General features: G+C 35.6%; 1 protein-coding gene across 1 annotated transcript in view; it reads right to left on the bottom strand.

The window, feature by feature from the left end:
- The window catches only part of LOC131066381 (structural maintenance of chromosomes protein 3), a 152,014-nt gene that overhangs the window by 107,433 nt on the left and 25,905 nt on the right, over nucleotides 1-18,676 (bottom strand). The window contains exons 3-9 of the mRNA XM_058001134.2: nucleotides 18,358-18,396; nucleotides 18,079-18,146; nucleotides 17,893-17,964; nucleotides 2,434-2,513; nucleotides 2,233-2,311; nucleotides 2,021-2,138; nucleotides 1,745-1,920 (exon numbers count right to left, since the gene is read on the bottom strand). Coding sequence (XP_057857117.1) covers nucleotides 1,745-1,920; nucleotides 2,021-2,138; nucleotides 2,233-2,311; nucleotides 2,434-2,513; nucleotides 17,893-17,964; nucleotides 18,079-18,146; nucleotides 18,358-18,396 — 632 coding nt within the window. The remainder of the gene's footprint in view (nucleotides 1-1,744; nucleotides 1,921-2,020; nucleotides 2,139-2,232; nucleotides 2,312-2,433; nucleotides 2,514-17,892; nucleotides 17,965-18,078; nucleotides 18,147-18,357; nucleotides 18,397-18,676) is intronic.

The following is an 18,676-nucleotide window of genomic DNA, read 5'->3' as shown; positions in this document are numbered from 1 at the left end:
CATCATTAAATCATGATCAAATCGACCCTATACCAATTATCTTTTGTCAAGACCTAATTATCGTCCTTGCATTTCTAATTCATCTCCTAGGGTTCTGTGATTTAATCATTTAATCCTATTTGTTATTTTCCCTCTAGGTTAAAAATTTATTCATTTATCCCAAGTCTTCTTGTCACAATTAAATATTTATTTAATTGGCTAATTAATTCCCCCTCTTTTGTGAATTAATTAATAAATGAAACTTATTAATTAATTCACCTAATTTACTAATTTCCTAATTTCTAATTTCATCACTTTCTAATTTCCTAATTTCTAATTCATCATATCCACCTAATTTCCTAATTATTAAATCCTAATTTCCAACTCATTATCTCTCTCAAGTGGCTCCTATTTTTGTGTTTTAATTTGGAAGCATATTTCCTTATTCATCATGAGTTTGGATATGGCATCTTATCCTAACATTAGATTTGATGGCTAGTCTTATCCTCTTGCATGGAAAGTGTGCAATGGCATTTCTTTCTAAATCTGATTTTTCCCATTTTTGAATCCAATTGCATCTAATATCGATTTCTTGCTAATTGTTGTCCTCTCTCCAAATTTTCTATAAATTGGATGCATTTCTCATCAAAATCAACCACGCTTCTAGTATCCTCGTGCTATCAAAATCGATCTTGCTTTCATACTTTGATCTTGCACTTGTAGGTGAGATCCACAAATCCGCTATTTGGAGGAGAAAGGAGAAAAATGGAGAGATATGAAGGAGATGCTTTGCTTCTATGGTTTGCAATTTGATTAGCATTTTGCCTTCATAGCTTCATTGCGTGTAATAGGATCAAATTCATTGCAATCTAGTTTTTGTGGTTGAGCTAGTTTAGTATTGCTTTGATGTATTCCATTTTCCTATCTACAGCTAGCATAGTTCTATAAAACGTCTCCACATTAGATTCATGTTGATGAGTTAGCAACATGATATCTAAGCTATTATGGATCAATATAAGATACATCTTCTTATCACATGTGCCTATTTCTAATCACTTATAACCTAGAAATATATGTCAAAGAAGCTAATGTGTAGTTTTAAAGGACAAAGATGACCTAGCAACCATATGTCAAGCTAAAGACTAAATGCTCCTCTTTTTATTTACAAAATCAATGGACTTAATAGCAGTGTTCCACGGGGACGCATCCTCCCCCCGCCAGGCCCACGTCCACCCGTCCTCAAAACTTAGGCCCTTTGCCCCCCCCGTCCCCAAAGCCTGTCCCCGCGTCCCCCCATCCTCAACGGTCATGGAACATTGCTTAATAACAAATTTGAGGTCATTAAAGACTAGTTGTTATCAGTTCTAAACTCCAGAAGAACAAGTCAAAGTATAAAGATGATAATTCTTGCAAGGCAAGTGTATGCTATATTTGAAAATTGAAGTCTACAATAGTCTCAAATTCATAAACTCAGATAATAGTTAACACCATTAACCTGTATAAAAGAATTGAGGTGCATGAATTAATGCACTACAGAAAGACGTATGATGTGCCACTTTCTAATAAAATGAAGCAGGAGTAACTGTTCCAGTCAAGCAAGAACGTAGAAACTTTCACAACCTGCCATACATTACAGAAAGCTAATGTCCTAGAAAAATGATAGCAAGAGTAACCACTCAGCATGAAATAATACTTCTAGCTACAGTTAATGAAGCAAATATTAAAAGCTCTTATATTCTAAATATGCAAAGAAAGGTCAACCTACCTCCTCAAGTTTCTGTTTTGCATCTTGGAGTTCCTTCTCAAAAATAGTGTACTCCAGTGATCTCCGCTGCTTGTCCAATTGCTGGTATTTCTTCAGCTCCTCTTTTTCTTCATCAAGTTCTTTTAGCCTTTCCTCAATGTACTGAACAACTTCAATAATTTGCTTCCTCTTGTTTTCTATGAAAATCCATGGAACAGAAACTAACCAAATAAGAACCTAGGCCATTAAAGAATTTTTCTCAGAACAAAATAAGGGAACTCCCCAAAGATAACACACCAGTCTCTTGCATAATTTTTAAACTTTCTTTCCGTCGTTCTTCATATACACGAGTTCCCCCTATTTCTTTAAGCAAATCCAATCGTTCAGAATCCTTCATTAAGGTTAGCGAAGCTATCTGACAAATACATTGCAAAAGGGACTTAGACTTCCATAACAAATGTAGTCCCAGAAACCAGAAATGATAGGTGCAATGAAATTTATCAATATACCTTTCCCTGCTGCACAACATAATACGGATTTGATCGGGAAAATCCAGCACTTTCTAAAAGATTCATAACTTCAGTTTTCCTGCACATTATTTTTTATTATTTTCTTACTTGAGCATCAAAAGAAAATATGAATGACTGCATGCTCGATGAAGAATGGCACCAAAAGTAAAGTATCCCTTCAAAGGGCATCCTTTCACCTACGTGATATGTTTCTTATCCAAAAAGTACTCATCCTTTTTCAGACCAATAGTCCTACGCAAGCGTACTTCTTCCCGGTCAACCTACAACAATAAAACAACATAAATGAAATCATTTACAAGATATATTGAGAGATTCATTATGTGTTGACAATATTAGACATTTTTAGGAAAACATGAAATACATTCAAGTGAAAAAATATGGAAAAAACCAAGAATAAACAATTATTTCCAAGAAAATATCCCAGAGAATATAAAACCTGATTCAATTTTTCCATTTGGGGTCAACTGAAGTTAGAGAGAAATTGAACCAATGCCAAAAAAATTGGTATATGTGACGATTTAATGCACAAAGTCATCAAGTACAGCAGTGGCTTGCATTTGCACATTCAAGATGGAATGGGACTCTTAAGAGAGGTCACTACACTAGGAGAAGCGTACAGCTGTGCAATAAAAACTTCGAGATAAGTTAAATTGCAAAGGCTAAAATTCATTATGACAGCCAATAAGTATGTTGCCAAGAAAACCAAGGGTGGCACCATGTTTGACAGTAAGCTGTACAACAAAGATTCATAATGCCAGGATCATACATAAAAGTCTCCAGTTGAAAATACACCTGTGTCTTAGAATCTACAAAAAGTTCATGTTAAGTAGTGGTACATCCAAAAAAAAATATTGTGCTAGGAAAGCAATGCCAATCAAAATACAGGCTCCAGCACAAGTGCTAACACAATTGTCTACTACTATAAATTGTGCAAGTGGATCCATCTACCACTATTGCTACAATGCAGGTACCTTCCATAGAGATAGACAATCGAGGGATCTCTTCCATTCACAAATGTAGCTGCACAGGAAGCCTCTACAGTTTGTTGTACACAGTGGCGTTCAACAAATATTGTCAGATATTGAATACCCCAACATCTCACCATCACTTATACAAAGCAATTTTTTGAAGCAGCGCAGAGACATGCATGTCAACCAAAAGTGCTACCTAACATATCCCATCAATATAATTCGGGATTAATTGCTCTACAACATGGCACCCTCAGAAGTCCATGATGTTCAGATTGCACAGATGTATATTTGGAAGTGTCACAGTATCTACAAGTCAACACTAAGAAGTGTCACAAAAAAGCTAGGTTGCCGGTTCGGGTTCGGGCACCGGTTCGGGTTCGAAGAACCGGTACGCCGGTACGGCAAAATTTTGAAAAGGGGTTTGGGTTCGTTTGGGTTCGTTAGTACAAAAACATGTGAATTATATATATATGCAGCCTATAAGCATGAATTAAGATTAGCATATCACATAGCATCATATATACAACAAAACCGACATAAACTTGTAATCATAGCATCATGATCATACCATAACAGCATCATATACATCAAGTTTAATATCAAAATGATAAAATATTCAAGTATCATTGTTTCAACTTTCAACAATTTAAAGTTTGATCATCAAATGGATTCTCTAATTCATCATCCTCATTCTCCTCCTCCTCATCATTGACATTGACATTAGATGAATCAATGCCAATGCCAATGACACTTGCACTTGCACTTTAAGTTTGCTCGCTATCTGAGTCATCAAATGCAACAAGCTGAGAAGTGAATTTATCCAAATCAGTATGTTTTGGCTCCATATCCCACATCTTCATTTCCCCTTGCTTGTAGTCATGTTGCTTGTGTAAAATGAGCGAAGTTAATGTTTTAAAACTCACTTTTAGGGTCATTTTAATTTTCTCTATGGTGGAATTCAAAAAAAATTAAATTTTGCGAAAAAAAATCCATTTTTGGGCTGTCAGACCCCTGGGTTCGACTTGGGTCCTCTTGGGTTCGACCTAGGTCCTCTTGGGTTTGACCCTAGTTCGAACCAGGCCTGTGAACCACGAACCCTGTCCGAACCACAGGCGAACCGGACCCCGAACCCCGAACCAGGACCGTACCGGACCAGTACCAAGGGTCTAGGGGGCCAAACCAGGTAACTCAGCAAAAAAGTGTAGGAGATAAAGTATATAGAAACAAAAAGGAAGTTTGCACTCATGCATCTTTAATCAATGCCAAACAATATAGAAAGGTAAGACTTCACAATTTAATGCATATCCGATCAGACCCATCTCCTTATCAAACAACAAGCTTTAACCTCATTATTTATTAAGCAATGGTCTTGTAATGTCCCCATTTTTCCTGTGATCACTCAATTACATAGTTTTGCCTGTTAGCCATCTCCGCAAGCAATTACAGAGGCTAGGGGATGATTGGCTTTACCAAGAGGAGTCTATAGTTAGTCACTTTTTGCCCTTGGTGAGCTTACGTTACATAGACTTTATAATAATTCATTATAAAGTTACTTTTTCTATAATTAGAAAAATTAAAAAGTAACTTTATTAAAAAGGAGATTAATAAAAGTAAATGATGAATTCTAAAATGGCCCCTTGGCACATTTCCCTAGAAGTTATGACTTAAAGGTTATAACTTAATAATATGGCCACTTTTAATGAGGAATTAGACCCTCAATGGGTCAAACCACTTAGGGGGGGTTATGTTTTAATAAAAAGAAACATTTTAACATGTTTTTTATGCCAAAAGTACAACCCTAACCCCAAATTCGAATTAGGGTTTGAGGAATGTTTAAAAGACATTGGGGACAGCATTTTCTTCATCATTCATTGGATATTTGACAATTTCTTCCCTGAAGAGCTCTGCAGCAGCAAGCTTGATTGGAGTTTCAGGTTGAGAACGAAAACTCTCACCCTTATTCAGTGTGTGCACGAAAACCCATTCACCTTTGCATTGAAGGAATCCTCTTTCAAGTCATTTGGGGCCAATATCTGGAGGAAAATTCATTCATTCAGCAAGATTAAATCATCTACAGCACATTTGAGCAGATTGGAGCAGATTGGGGAACATTTTCCAGCAATTATTGTGCTTTTAATGCTGGCCATACCATTCCCAGGCTGGTCGTACCCTCTTTGCTTCTCCTATGAAGCCAATAAAATAAATTAGAGGGTTTTGATTCAAAAATTTGTGTGTAAATTCATTGTTGGCAGCAAATAAAGACATTTGGACTACATCAGCATTTTAGTGGGGAAAAAGGGTGTCAATCCTAGAGGTTTAACTTGGCAAGAATTTGGAATAAGCACCTGATCTGCTATTTCTTCCTTACATTGTTTTTGATAATTATATATAAGGAGAATGAAACACATTGGAACAATTTGCAGCACCTGGAGGCTCCTATATTGCTTTGTGCACCACCTCCAGCATCAAAATAGACTCATCCAAATAGGGCGTTGGACACCTGATAGGCCAGTTTTGGCTCTAGTTGTCTTAAATAGTCATTCTCTTGAATTTATAATTTGCTGCAATAAAATCTGAGTTCTGAAATTTTATTTCAGTCAATTGTTTATTTTATGTATTGCATTCTTTTGGCAAATTTTCATTGGCATAAGCAAAGCAAAACCCCAAAAACTAAAAAAACATCAAAATTCACCTCAAATCAATAAAACAATTCACTGGTCAAAGATTCGAAAGCAAACAAAAAAACTTCTGACTGGATCAGATTCCAGTTGGCATCTTTCAGGTCTTGTTAATATTTAAAGAGGCAATCATAATACCAATATGGAAGCGATCCATATATGGAGATAATAATACAAGCAATGATAGATGCTGACATTAATACAAGTTGTTAACCCATAATCAGATGCGTTTGTTAGAAATATACATCAGTTAAGACGAGGTGCGATGGACAAAAAGACAAAAGGTACGGTGGTTAAAAAAACCTTTTGCAAAACGTTCCTAACAAAGAGTCATGCCTCTCCATGCGATAGAAGGGATATAATATACAGATCGACCAAAGGATCTGTTGATTTGGTGGTCAGCACCTCCTTGGAGACTCGTGACATAGCTTAACCACCTCCCGTGGGTCCAGTTAAATCTGGCGTTTGTATCGGGTGTTAATAGTTCAATCTTTTGGCGCAACCGCAAACATTTCCAACAATTGGTATCAATGCCTTGGGTCACGGGTTCAAGTCTCCTTTCAGTGGATGCTGAAGGCTCAGTCAGTGTTGAGGGGGAGATAGTTGACTTGGTGGTCAGCACCTCCTTGGAAACTCATGAAATGGCTTAACCGCCTCCCGTGGGTCGGGTTAAATCTGGCGTTTGTATTGGCCATTGATAGCTTCAGCTTTTGGCGCAACGGCAAAAGATTAAAACAGGATCAAGGATATAGACAGAAGATCAGAAGACAGCATTTAAGGAGGAAGAAACTTCAGTCTGAACACCAGATTACAACAAATTTATCAGACTATCATCATCGCATCACATTTGGGAATCATCAATCAGCAAGTCACACATCAGAAAATCAATCAACCACCAAAGCATTAGCAAATATTTCAAGCAGACCAGTCCATTCAGGTGATCAAATTACATGGGAAGATAGAAGCATCAGATCATTAAGAAGGATCGGATTGGTGTACTTAAATAAGAATCAAACCATTATTTCTGCAGTATCAAAAACATATCTGCCAGCTCAATGGTGGTATACATATTTACATTTGGCTTTCACAAAATGAATGATGTTAAGTGTATTGTTGCATCCCTCTTGTGCCCTAATATTTTGATATGATTTAATGCACTGATACATGATATTCTATACTGTTGAACGGTGATTCATAATGCATATGTGGATTATTTTGTTTAAAATCATTAAGTTTAAATGAGCTATTTTATCATGTTTAAACATATTTTAATGATGAGATTCCGGACAAACTACATTAGTTTAACCTAATGGATGCAGAAAATTCATTATCCTCTGAGACAGGAGGGAAAATATCATTGAGAACGGGTGAAGGATCTAATGTTATTTGAAACCCTAGGCCTGTAACTTATAGTCTTTTTATGTTGAGTTCAGGTTTGGGGTGTGGTGTCATAAACTAAGTACCTATACTGGTTAACCCTATACAGTCAGTCTAGTTGCTAGGGTTTTTATAGAATTATTATCTTGGACTCTAGCTTCTTTTTAAATAAAGCCTAAAATTGAAATTACTCGTATAAGTAATTATGAATCCTTATTTTATTCTTTATGCTGACAAAAATCAATACATAAATGACCATGTATAAGTAGAAAAGGAGAATATATATATATATGTGTGTGTGTGTGTGTGTGTGTGTGTGTTTGTGCTACATGGCAATTAGCACAAATATATAAATACATATATATAAGAATATATGAATTCAATATTCTGCATATACATAGTCAATTATGTATTTGTTTAATTGTATTCAACATATCGAATGGACCATACTTAAGTATAAAGGATATAAGTCATATTAAGTACCACAGACCAAGTAACAATGTGAAAGAGTAAGCATTTAAATAAAGCACCAAATTCATTAGGTGTGCTATTGGTTGTGAAGTCGATATGTTGTATTCAAACAGCATACAAATAAACTTAGAGGATGCCACCGCCACCCTATTATTGGGGAATCAATTTAACTCATCTTGAGGATAGAAGAATCCGATGAAAGGATTGGAAATTTCTTTGAAATGAAATGTAATTGCTGGAAATACACCGAAATTATTATAACGGCCTTGTTATTGTTTGAAACTTTTAAATTTTGGAATCCATACGTTATAAATGGAGAGGAGAAAGCCTTGTAAAACACATTGCTCTCAGAATATGATTTTGAGCTCTCATTTTCTATTCATCAAAGGAAAACTTAAGTAACTAACAGCGGAAGAGGAACAGAGGCTAGCAAAGGAAGCTTGGCATCAAGATTGGGCAGTGCGCTCTCACCAACCAAGGCTAGAAGACAGAATTCTTTGCCATGTTACGTAGCATTAAATCGTTTTATGCTTTATGACAATTGAAAGGAATTTAAACTATAATGAGCAGTACTTTAAGGAATGCTTCCATTTACAGAGTCGGTAAATGCGTTTAAAGCTCATATCATTTGCTTATTGCTTATTGTTTGAAGATGAATATCTGAGCAAACCGTAGCTGAGCTGTTAAGCTAAATTGCTAAGTAAACATACCTTGATAAAAGCTTCAATAAGCTTGCAAAGAAATTTCAATAGAAATGAACTAACATGAACAAATTATAATCATTACCAAATTGTGGTATTGAACACATTATTAAACTTAGAATTTCCTAAGGAAAGGAATCATGGAATGCAATCAACATCTTTTTGTTGAGATGAAAAGCTGCAGCTCATTTGGAAGCCAGAGAAATTATAACAAAGATAAACCTGGAAAAAGGTAGCTATGGTTAGAACCAAGAATTAAACACACCCAAACAGATTCTTAAAACAGAACAATGGACTTAACTAATTAAAATTAGAATTCAGTTCTGAAATTCTATGAAAGATTTAGCACAGAGCTTCTGTGACTGCTGCAAATAAGTATACATTCTGACCTAATGTTCGAACTGTATATAGTTGGAAAGATAAATTCAGCATAGTTTTAGACTGGGTTCACAAACTTGTGAACATGAGAGAGCAAGTTTGCTAGCTCATGTGCACAAGTATGAAACCAGCAGAAATAACAAGTAATTAAATAAATGTAAAGTACTTCATTGAGAATGATAGATGGCAATGTTCTTATAACAACAAAGTCTACTTGTAAAGGTCAGAAGCATTAATTGAGAACCCAGTAAGTCTCAATTTAAGTCAATATGCAGTTAGCATAAGAGACAATCTTGATGTGTTGAAAGACTAACACCAATTTTGATCTAGCCAAGTAGGGCAATGGACAGTAATTACAAGCTTTAATCGTGTTACAATCATGTAAAATATTTGGCTAAGGTGAAGCTATGATAAGTATGTGTAAGTCAGTTCATATGGTCCAGATATACAACCCAATCAGAGGCCATGCTAGTTAGTACCTATGGTGTGTGATCGACTAGGGTTGTGTAGGGTCAAAACACCGGTCTCAAATGGCATTAGATCTATCACCTATTTATACCTACCGAAGGGTTGGGCCCTTCCAGTTGGAAGAGGCATGGGGGACTGTTAAGTCTGTGGTTGGGCAAAAAATCTCCCTGATGATACTTTCAGAATGGATTCCAAAATCAGTAAACCCTAAACTACTCTTGTGCATATTTAATATGTTGTTATTGATAATTTAGTTCCTAATCTGTTTTTAGCATATGTAGTCATTCATGGATAGTTGTAGATATTACTTTCATTAAGAAAAGTTATACTTTCATTTCCTTACGATTTAAAAAAAAATTGTAGCTATTTTTATCTTAAGCATTATTAAGTTAGATTGCATTATTCTCTTGCTATAGAATTAGCTTGTCATATCTATCAATGCTACCTATACACTATAGATGATGCTGCCTATACACTATAGATGATGATTAAATATGTGTATATGATAGAAGATATGCCTGATTGTCTGAAATCCATTTTGTTGGAAGGACTTGAGGTGTAAGCAAAAGGGGTTTGAGAGGGCTAAGTAAGTGGGTTGTCCTAGAGTTGATCATACTAGCTCCTAGGACTAGAGGGAACTTACAAGAAGAGACAAGGAACCCACTTATGACCTTCACCCAACTCCGCAAGATGGCACCTGTCTTTAGGGAGATGAGGCACTGATGGGGAAAGCAGATACAAGCCGCTAAGCAAACAGGAGGGCTATGGGAGACATCCACTCTTAGGCTTAGTGTAGAAATGGTTTTCGGTGGACCCATCATGTCTCTTCCTCCAAACCCTAATATGCTTGTATACTATTACTGATGGTATATGAATATGTTGTGATTTTGTCTAACCCTAAAGATTGATTGAATATATATATATATTCAATCAATCTTTAGGGTTAGACAAAATCACAACACATTCATATATTCAATCAATCTTTAGTGTTAGACAAAATCACAACATATTCATATACTATCAGTAATATTATACAAGCATATTAGGGTTTGTATATGTTGCTTTTGTTATGATTGTAGGATACAAATTCAAGATCGCATTATTAAAGAGATATTTGGTAAGATGTAACCCTAACCCTAATTTGTTGCAAATTTTGATTTTATTGCAAATTCTATGGCAAATTAGGAAGGCGCCATTACACCTAATCATTGAGGCAAAAAGATAGAAAGATCATTGATACTACCAAGGCTCCTACAAAATTTAAACAACTGAATCAAATGATGATGGAGCAAAGTCGAATTTTCACATCACCCATTAGAAATCTGCTCTATTGCCACATAAAGAATTTGATAAATCTGATCTCAAGTACCCATCTGTCAAATAGTTCTCTATACCAATTCAAGAGACAATCTAGACAAGTGACATATATAAAGCAACATAAAATAGCAGAGCCTACTCGTGTTGCAATGGAAAATGAATTAAATGTGGTAACATTATTTTGACTACAAACAACAAACAAGATTACCACGAAAAACATCCACCCAATTCCTAGAAAAAATAATTGTCGAGCCAATTCATAGATACAATAAACTTCACCATAATTCATCTAAAGTTGAGCTACCACCAGGAGCCAATCATTTCAATTGGTGTTTGGAGGAAAACACTCACATTGAAGACAAGACTGTTAAGGTGGTTAGTCATGTCATTCAACTTCAACAATTTGCTAGAAGAACAGCATAATGGCCAACAAAAAGAGTGTTATCCTCACTTAGCATTGACATTGGGAGTTTTGCACCTTTAACCAATCTTATCAACAATAGAAGCACAACATAATGGATAACAAAAAGATCATTCATGTTGACCATGCTGTTAGAATTCTTCTCATTTATGTCAAAGGTGCAGATTGATGGCAAATTTTTATCATTGATATCACGATGAAATTCACCTCATTCCAAGGGCAGTCTTTACCTCCTCGAGACAACAATCATACAAATTTGAAGTCATACCTATGCTGGCCGACCTCCATCTATGTTAAACCTAAGTTGGAGTTAAAAAAAATTAAAATTAATCGATTTCAAATTTGGGCCAACCCCTCCTCCCCCTCTTCATCATGGCACCCAGATTTTAAGTCTGAAATAAATAAAATTATTTTCATGCTAAGGGTAGGCCCCCAAGTGTGGCACCCATTTAAGTGACATGTAAAATAAAATAAATATATACTTTTTGTAAGGGCCGACCCTTCTTGAAAGGTCGCCCATGTTGGTAGAGTTACACCCTTTGGGCAAAGGGGTGTGGTTGATGAGGTATAAAAAAAGGTTAAGAAAGGATGTCAATAGCAAGTTTTGAATGCAATATATTTCTACCTATAGTAGATCAGAAGTTATGAAAAATCAGACTTTTTGTGGGCAGCTATTAAGAAGGCTTGTGAGCAGATTTTAAGGAACGCTTGTGGGCAAGTCTTAAGAAGGCTTGTCAGGCAGATCTTAAGGAAGGGTATGAGCAGACCTGAAAAGTGATTTGTAGAAGACCTACAAGATAAATTGAGAGCAGATCTAAAAGGGTAATTTATAGCAGATTCAAGCCAGACTTAAGGCAGTTTTTGGAAAGACTTATTTCAAGAAGTCTAAGTTTTTGTTGTAAGAGGTTGGAGCCTCTCAATTTGAAGAGCAATGGTGGAAAGTGGTGTCTCCAGTCGATTTGTACCTATGAATCAAGAGGTGATTGGTGTCTCCTATGGGTTGGTGCCTACAAAATTTTAAAAAAGGTTTCATACAAACAATATTTTGTCGTGGTTTTCTCATGTAAGGGTTTCCACATAAAATCCTATGTCTCTTATGTGCGTGGATTTTTCCATTATTTCCAAGTACAATCCTAAGGCTTGTGAGTAGTGCCACTTGTGAGGATCTGGGACCAATGCCCCCAACAAGATCAAGGGACAATGCCCATCGTAGTGTCTGTGGGCAGCACCCGTAGTATGTTCCAAGTCGCGATTCAAGGCAAAGCCTAAGGTGAGAGCCCCCGCCACCAAGCCCAAATGAAGACCTTCAAAACCACATAACCTTCATGGTGCACACTATTTTCATATTTTTTTTAAAATCCTAAATGGCCATTTCATAAACAAAAAAAAACAATTAAATTTTGTGAGTTGTTTTAAATTAAAATGTCCAAGTCTTAGGCCAAGACTTGGCAACTCTAGGCGATTCCACAAACGCGATGACTCTAGGTGAGTCCATGGACTCGATGAGTCTAGGAAAGACTCAGCCAAGTCCAAGTCCCCAAGACACGTTGAAATATTCTTACTTGTGCAGTGATTAAAGTTTGAAATGAACTTTCCAAAATTCTAGAACCATGAAAATCTACAGTGTCTAAATAACAAAGGAAATAATAATTGCCCAAAAACTCAAATAGGAATACCAATAATGATTCAATGTGCATTCACTTCCCAAATAATAGTCAGTTCTTACATAAAACGAAATCAGCCAAACTTTCTATTCACATCATTAACTCAATTCATACAGTGCCAAATGAAAGTATCACATATAGATCTATTTTTAGAATTATGCGATTTGACATGATTTGTTTCCAGGAGCGAGCGATCATTGCTGGTAATTATGGGGCTGTCTGGTAACGGGACCCCCATTGTCCTTGGTTGAGCATTGTCCTAAACAACTCCCTCCTATAGCCTCATCGCATGCATCCGAAATGCCAACCCCAAGTCTTACAGATCCCTTGTGTGTCAAAGACAGAGCAAAGGGTATTAACTACTTATTGGTGTCATACCTACTCCATATTGCCCTCCAATCCGCACCTTGCTACCTGTAGCTTCACACTTGTTACTCCTGCTCCGTCGAGAAGGTATTCTAATTGTATCCAAGCTCGATTTGGAATAATCAACAGATAACCAAATTAGGGATTACAAATGATAAATGAATTATAATCAGAGCTTGGTAATTTGATTGACAAGTGCGGGATTAGAATCCCACCTTGTCTGGAATTCAATGTGTCCATCTCAGTCCCAATCGTGCGCAAAGGCAAATCAATTATCCAAGCATGTTAAAAACCTTCACTCAACTCCTTTAAATAGGCTCTTGGAGTGTGACGGTTTAGGGAGAGGCAGCTGACTTCAAGTCAGCCCAAAACAAAATAAAAGTTTATTTAAATTAACCTAACCTTGTTTGAAAGCGGCCCCGTAGAGACGACATATTGAAATTTTCATAATTTCATTTATTAAAATTTCAACTTATTAATATTAAAAATAACACAAAGAAAGAATGGATGTTATATAACAATGCCAAAGTGGCTGACTGGCCCATTAAATTGGGCTCATCACTCTCGTCAATCTTGACTCCCCTTGGACTCAGTAAGTTTTGGCAAGTCTAAGCAAGTCTCATTACACCAGTCTCAATGGATGCCCTAAGGCATAATTTGTTCTATGCAAGAACTCAAGGGACGATAACCCTTTGTAGAACTCCATGAGGAAACTTTCTTCCCTATTTACCTTATATAATGTTAAATTTTCTGCTCTAGGGTTTTGACCTCTTGACTAAGCTTGGGAGAAAATCCAACCTTGCCAATACAAGTACACTTGGACTACAAGGTCATATGGATATAGAAAAATGGACAAAGAAAGAAGGTTTTCCAAGAAAAGACATTTTCTTCCTGAACAAGGTTATGCTGATGCAGAAATGAGAATGAAAATTGTTAGCATGACTTTCAACATACTACTTTTTGGACTGACCGAGTTAGCTCGAACATGTTAGTCACTAAGATGATATTAAATAAAACTCTTTCCAATTCATATGCCTCCAATAAAGATAATGATAAAGAAATGGTAAACAGGTAGGCTAGGGCCATGGTAACCAAATAAAGCTTGTCAAGCTATGGTTTCAAGATTCGTCAATTGGTTCTCATCTATATTAAAATAAGGAATCTGAAAGAGTAATAGTGGTTGTAATTTGAAGGTGTAAAGAACTAAGTATTTTGAGCTAAGAGGAACTACGTGATAGTTGTGTGATTGTGTTAAGGTGCAGTGAGTTCATTTAATGTGACAGCTGGTTTACACCACCATTTTCATTTTGGTAAGCTTTCCAAAGACATATATATATAATTTGAAGGTGTAAAGGACTAAGTATTTTGAGCTAAGAGGAACTACGTGATAGTTGTGTGATTGTGTTAAGGTGCAGTAAGTTCATTTAATGTGACAGCTGGTTTACACCACCATTTTCATTTTGGTAAGCTTTCCAAAGACATATATATATAGACACGCACTTGATTCCTCTCAATTTGATACATATATCAAGGTGAGAGGAACTAAATAATAGTTGAATGCTAAGTTATTGAATTGGAATTGGGTGTGGGTACCAGTACATAGATACAATGCACAGTACGACAATTCTTTGTAGGGGGGCTACGTACATTGGCACAAAAAACACATAAAATCATAAATATACATATTTCCAACCAAAAAACTAGTATATAATACCCTATTCATATAAATCTATACTACATTATAAAAATTAATATGTTAAATATTAATAATAATTTCTAAATATTAAGGCAGAATTATAGATATGGATACGAATATCATACCAAATATGGATACAACTATTTTTTAAAACCAACTAATGTAACTACCACTCAATATGGCATTCATAAAAAAACACATAAAAAAAATTAATATAATAAATAATATTGACAATAAAATCAAAAATATGTACTAAAAAAATATTAAACTTAATAAAGAATCAATTTCATACTAATTAATATAGTTCAATATAAATAACATAAGTTAGCCTGCAATGCAAATGCAACCTAAAAAGGGGTAAACCATTCTGTCAGAGTCTAGATCAAATAGCCCTTTCTTCCTTGTCTGCTACTGCTGGTAAAAATGCAGTCAAAAATACTGTCATGTAGGGTTTTGGTCCCATGTTTTATGATAAACAAGTTACACAAAATGCAATGACGTTTTGTCCACAACTAGAATCACTGTGATAACACCTCATTTAAGTTGGAATCACCTGGGTACAGTCTTTGACAACTGTAAACAAATCCACCCTGAAGAAATACCCAGCCCGTCCTGCCCAATTCAACAGGCATTCTGTACTTAATCTGATTCCAAAACGAAACGTACCTGAGTACACAGGATTTTTCTGCCAATTCAGTAACATAGGTTGTGTGTTTGTGATGACATACAGTTGGTTCATTTTGTGGTACTTTCATCAGCTTTGACAGCTGTCTTACACCACCATTTCATTTTGGTAAAACTTTTGTAGACACTAATCATATGTATGTATGTATGTATGTGTGTTTGTGTATGTGTGTACGTGTATATGTATATACATACATATGTATCTTTGTATGTATGTATCTGTAATGTCCCCTTCCTAATTTGCCCTAGAATTAGCACTATAGTTTACAAAAAAATTACAGTTAGGGTTACATCTTACCAAGTAAATATCCCTTTAATACTGTGATCAGGGATTGGAATCCTGCATTCATAGTATATATATATATAGACAAACCACTTCATACACAGATAATGATATTACACAAGCATAATTAGGGTTTGGGGGAAGAGACATGACAGGTCCACCCAAAGCCATTTCTACACTAAGCCCATGAGTGGATATCTACCACAGCCCTCTTGCTTCCTTAGTGGCTTGTACCTGCTTTCCCCATCCATGTCTCATCTCCCTAAAGACAAGTGCCATCTTGCGGAATTGGGTGGAGGTCATAAGTGGGTTAGTTGGCTCTCTACGTAAGTGCCCTCTGGTTCTAGGAGCCATTATGGTCAACTCTAGAACGGCCTACTTACTTAGCCCTTGTATACCCCTTTTGTTTACACCCCAGGCCCTTCATACAAGGTGGGTTTCAGTCAATCAAGCACATTTGAAATTCTATCATAAGAACATATATTTAAACAACTTGTATACATATATAAGACAATGATTGGCAGAAATATCAAATATACCACTGAATATATGTCTGACAATAATAATCTGAAATGATTAGAATTCTTCTGTGATGAATTGGACTGGTTTCCTTTGTGATTGCTGCTCCCTATCTTATGAGAAATGCTTTGGCTGTGCAATCTGCTAAATAGATTTGACCTGCTTTGAATGGTTCGATATGCTGGACTGATTTTGATATGTCTTCATGATTCGCTGACGATTGCTTGATCTTCTTTAATAGATGCCGATTATATATCTGATGCCCTCTCCATAAATACAAATCTCACTTATGTCTATCCTTTAGTGGAGGCGAAGGGTTCCCATCCTTTGCAACATCATATTTCATACAAAGGTATCTTTTCCAATCCCTGCTCTTAATCTTCTTTGTAGTCATTGCCTTACCATTAGTTAAAGTGTTGCATCATATACCTAATCACTTGTCTTTTCTTGATTATATTAATCGCTGCCTTTTACGTGTGTTATTGCTACATTAAAGTAATTCTATTTATTTATTATGCAATTTTATTCTTTAACTCTATTTGTCTTTTATGTTTGTTTATATTAATCATTTAACAAACAAATCACTGACCGATCAAGTGTCTTTAATTTATTCCTGTTTTCTCATTGCTTGAAGATGGATAGAAGTTTGTTAATAGGTAGGGACATGACAGTATGTATGTGTGTGTATGCTAAGTCACAGGATACGGCGATTTTCATGGATGAGGTTCGAATTTAATCGAATTTCAAACTTCTATAAAAAAAATTGAATTTAATTGAATTTCCTCTATAAAGCACTGCTATCCGCCTCTAAACACAACTCAGCTGGTCGTGGGTATTCTTTGTATATGCTTTGTATCTATTGGGTCATGGGTGTCTGCAACTGCTGGGTCGCCCTCAGATTTTCTCCAACAAGGGTCGCTATTCTGATAATTTATTAGAAGTATACATATATTTAAAAATAGACAAAATTATAGAAGGCGAATTTTATCCGAATTTTTCCCTTGTCGAATTTCATCCGAATTTCATGGCTGTCGAATTCGAACCTTGTGACTTAGTGTGTATGTATGTATGTATCTGTGTGTATATGTATGTATAGATGGTTGTATGTATGTATGTACACATTAATATACACTGTACACACACATGTATGTATGTATGTATGTGCACATATATGTGTATGCTGTATCTGTGTGTGTGTATGTATAGATGGTTGTATACTTGTATGTATGTATGTACACATTAATATACACTGTACACACACATGTATGTATGTGCACATATATGTGTGTATGCATGCATGTCTATATATATACAAATCTCTGTAATTAACGAAACTTTTTACTGTACACACACACATGTATATGTATGTATGTGTACGTGTGTGTTTGTGTGTGTGTGTGTGTGTATCGTTTGAAGACATTGATAGGTCAATTAATGGTATTTTAAAAGCTTTGACAGCTGTCATACACCCACCATTTTTCATTTTGGTAAGCTTTTCACAGACATCAATCTGATTTATATTTATTTTCCAAATGTGAGTATGCATCCATGTACATAATGGATGTCATCACTGCTTTTCCAGAACTTAAACCATAGTATTTTCTTCTATACCATAAAAAACATAAACTAGATATCCAGAACTCACTGGAATGCGATTGTCACTGTTGTCGAATACAATTTCCACAAATGCCGCCAACACTTGATGGCCTGCTCCTTCCTACCATTGGGATAATAAACCATTAATAGATCAATCTGATTAGTAAAAAAATTTTAAAAAGAAGACAAGTGCTGACCATATTCAATAAACAAAATTACAAAAGGATAGACTTACATGTAAAAGTGCTTGTCTATCTTCAGCACGAAGATTGTGGAACAGGTCACTCAAGACAAACCGTATCGCTAGTGACCAAAAATTCATGGAATCACAAGTTAACACTAAACTCTTAAAAAGGGAATGAAAAAAAGCTACCGTGTGCCAGTATTTACATGGAACTGCAAATTTTAAGACTCCACTCCATGTGTAGAATCTAGAATATTTATAGCCAGAATATCTTAATACATGTTAATACTTTCCCCTTTATTTACCGCATTCAAAAAGCGGATTACATACCATGAAAAAAATTTGTCTTGCCTGACCCATTGGCACCAACTGTACCACAAAATAAAATAATTATAGATTAGATGCCATCAAATAGCAAACATCTAAAATCAACGCTTCATATTAAAAATTTTGAAAAACAAATATCCATACCACTTCACTGACATGTCTGTGATGTGCATGTGAATAAAAAGAATTAGCAAAAGCCAATCAACATAAAGATCCAAGAAAGGAAGAAAACAATCGCAACCAAATTTTATGGTCAGAACAAATTCAAACTACCTGTAAAATCCTCGAATATTTGCAGACCACTTAAAATATAGATATCGCA

The sequence above is a fragment of the Cryptomeria japonica genome, chromosome 3, assembly GCF_030272615.1.
Source record: "Cryptomeria japonica chromosome 3, Sugi_1.0, whole genome shotgun sequence".
Classification (NCBI taxonomy): Eukaryota; Viridiplantae; Streptophyta; class Pinopsida; order Cupressales; family Cupressaceae; genus Cryptomeria; species Cryptomeria japonica.
The sequence above is the reverse complement of the archived record's forward strand: the minus strand, read 5'-3'. Positions and strand labels throughout refer to the sequence as shown.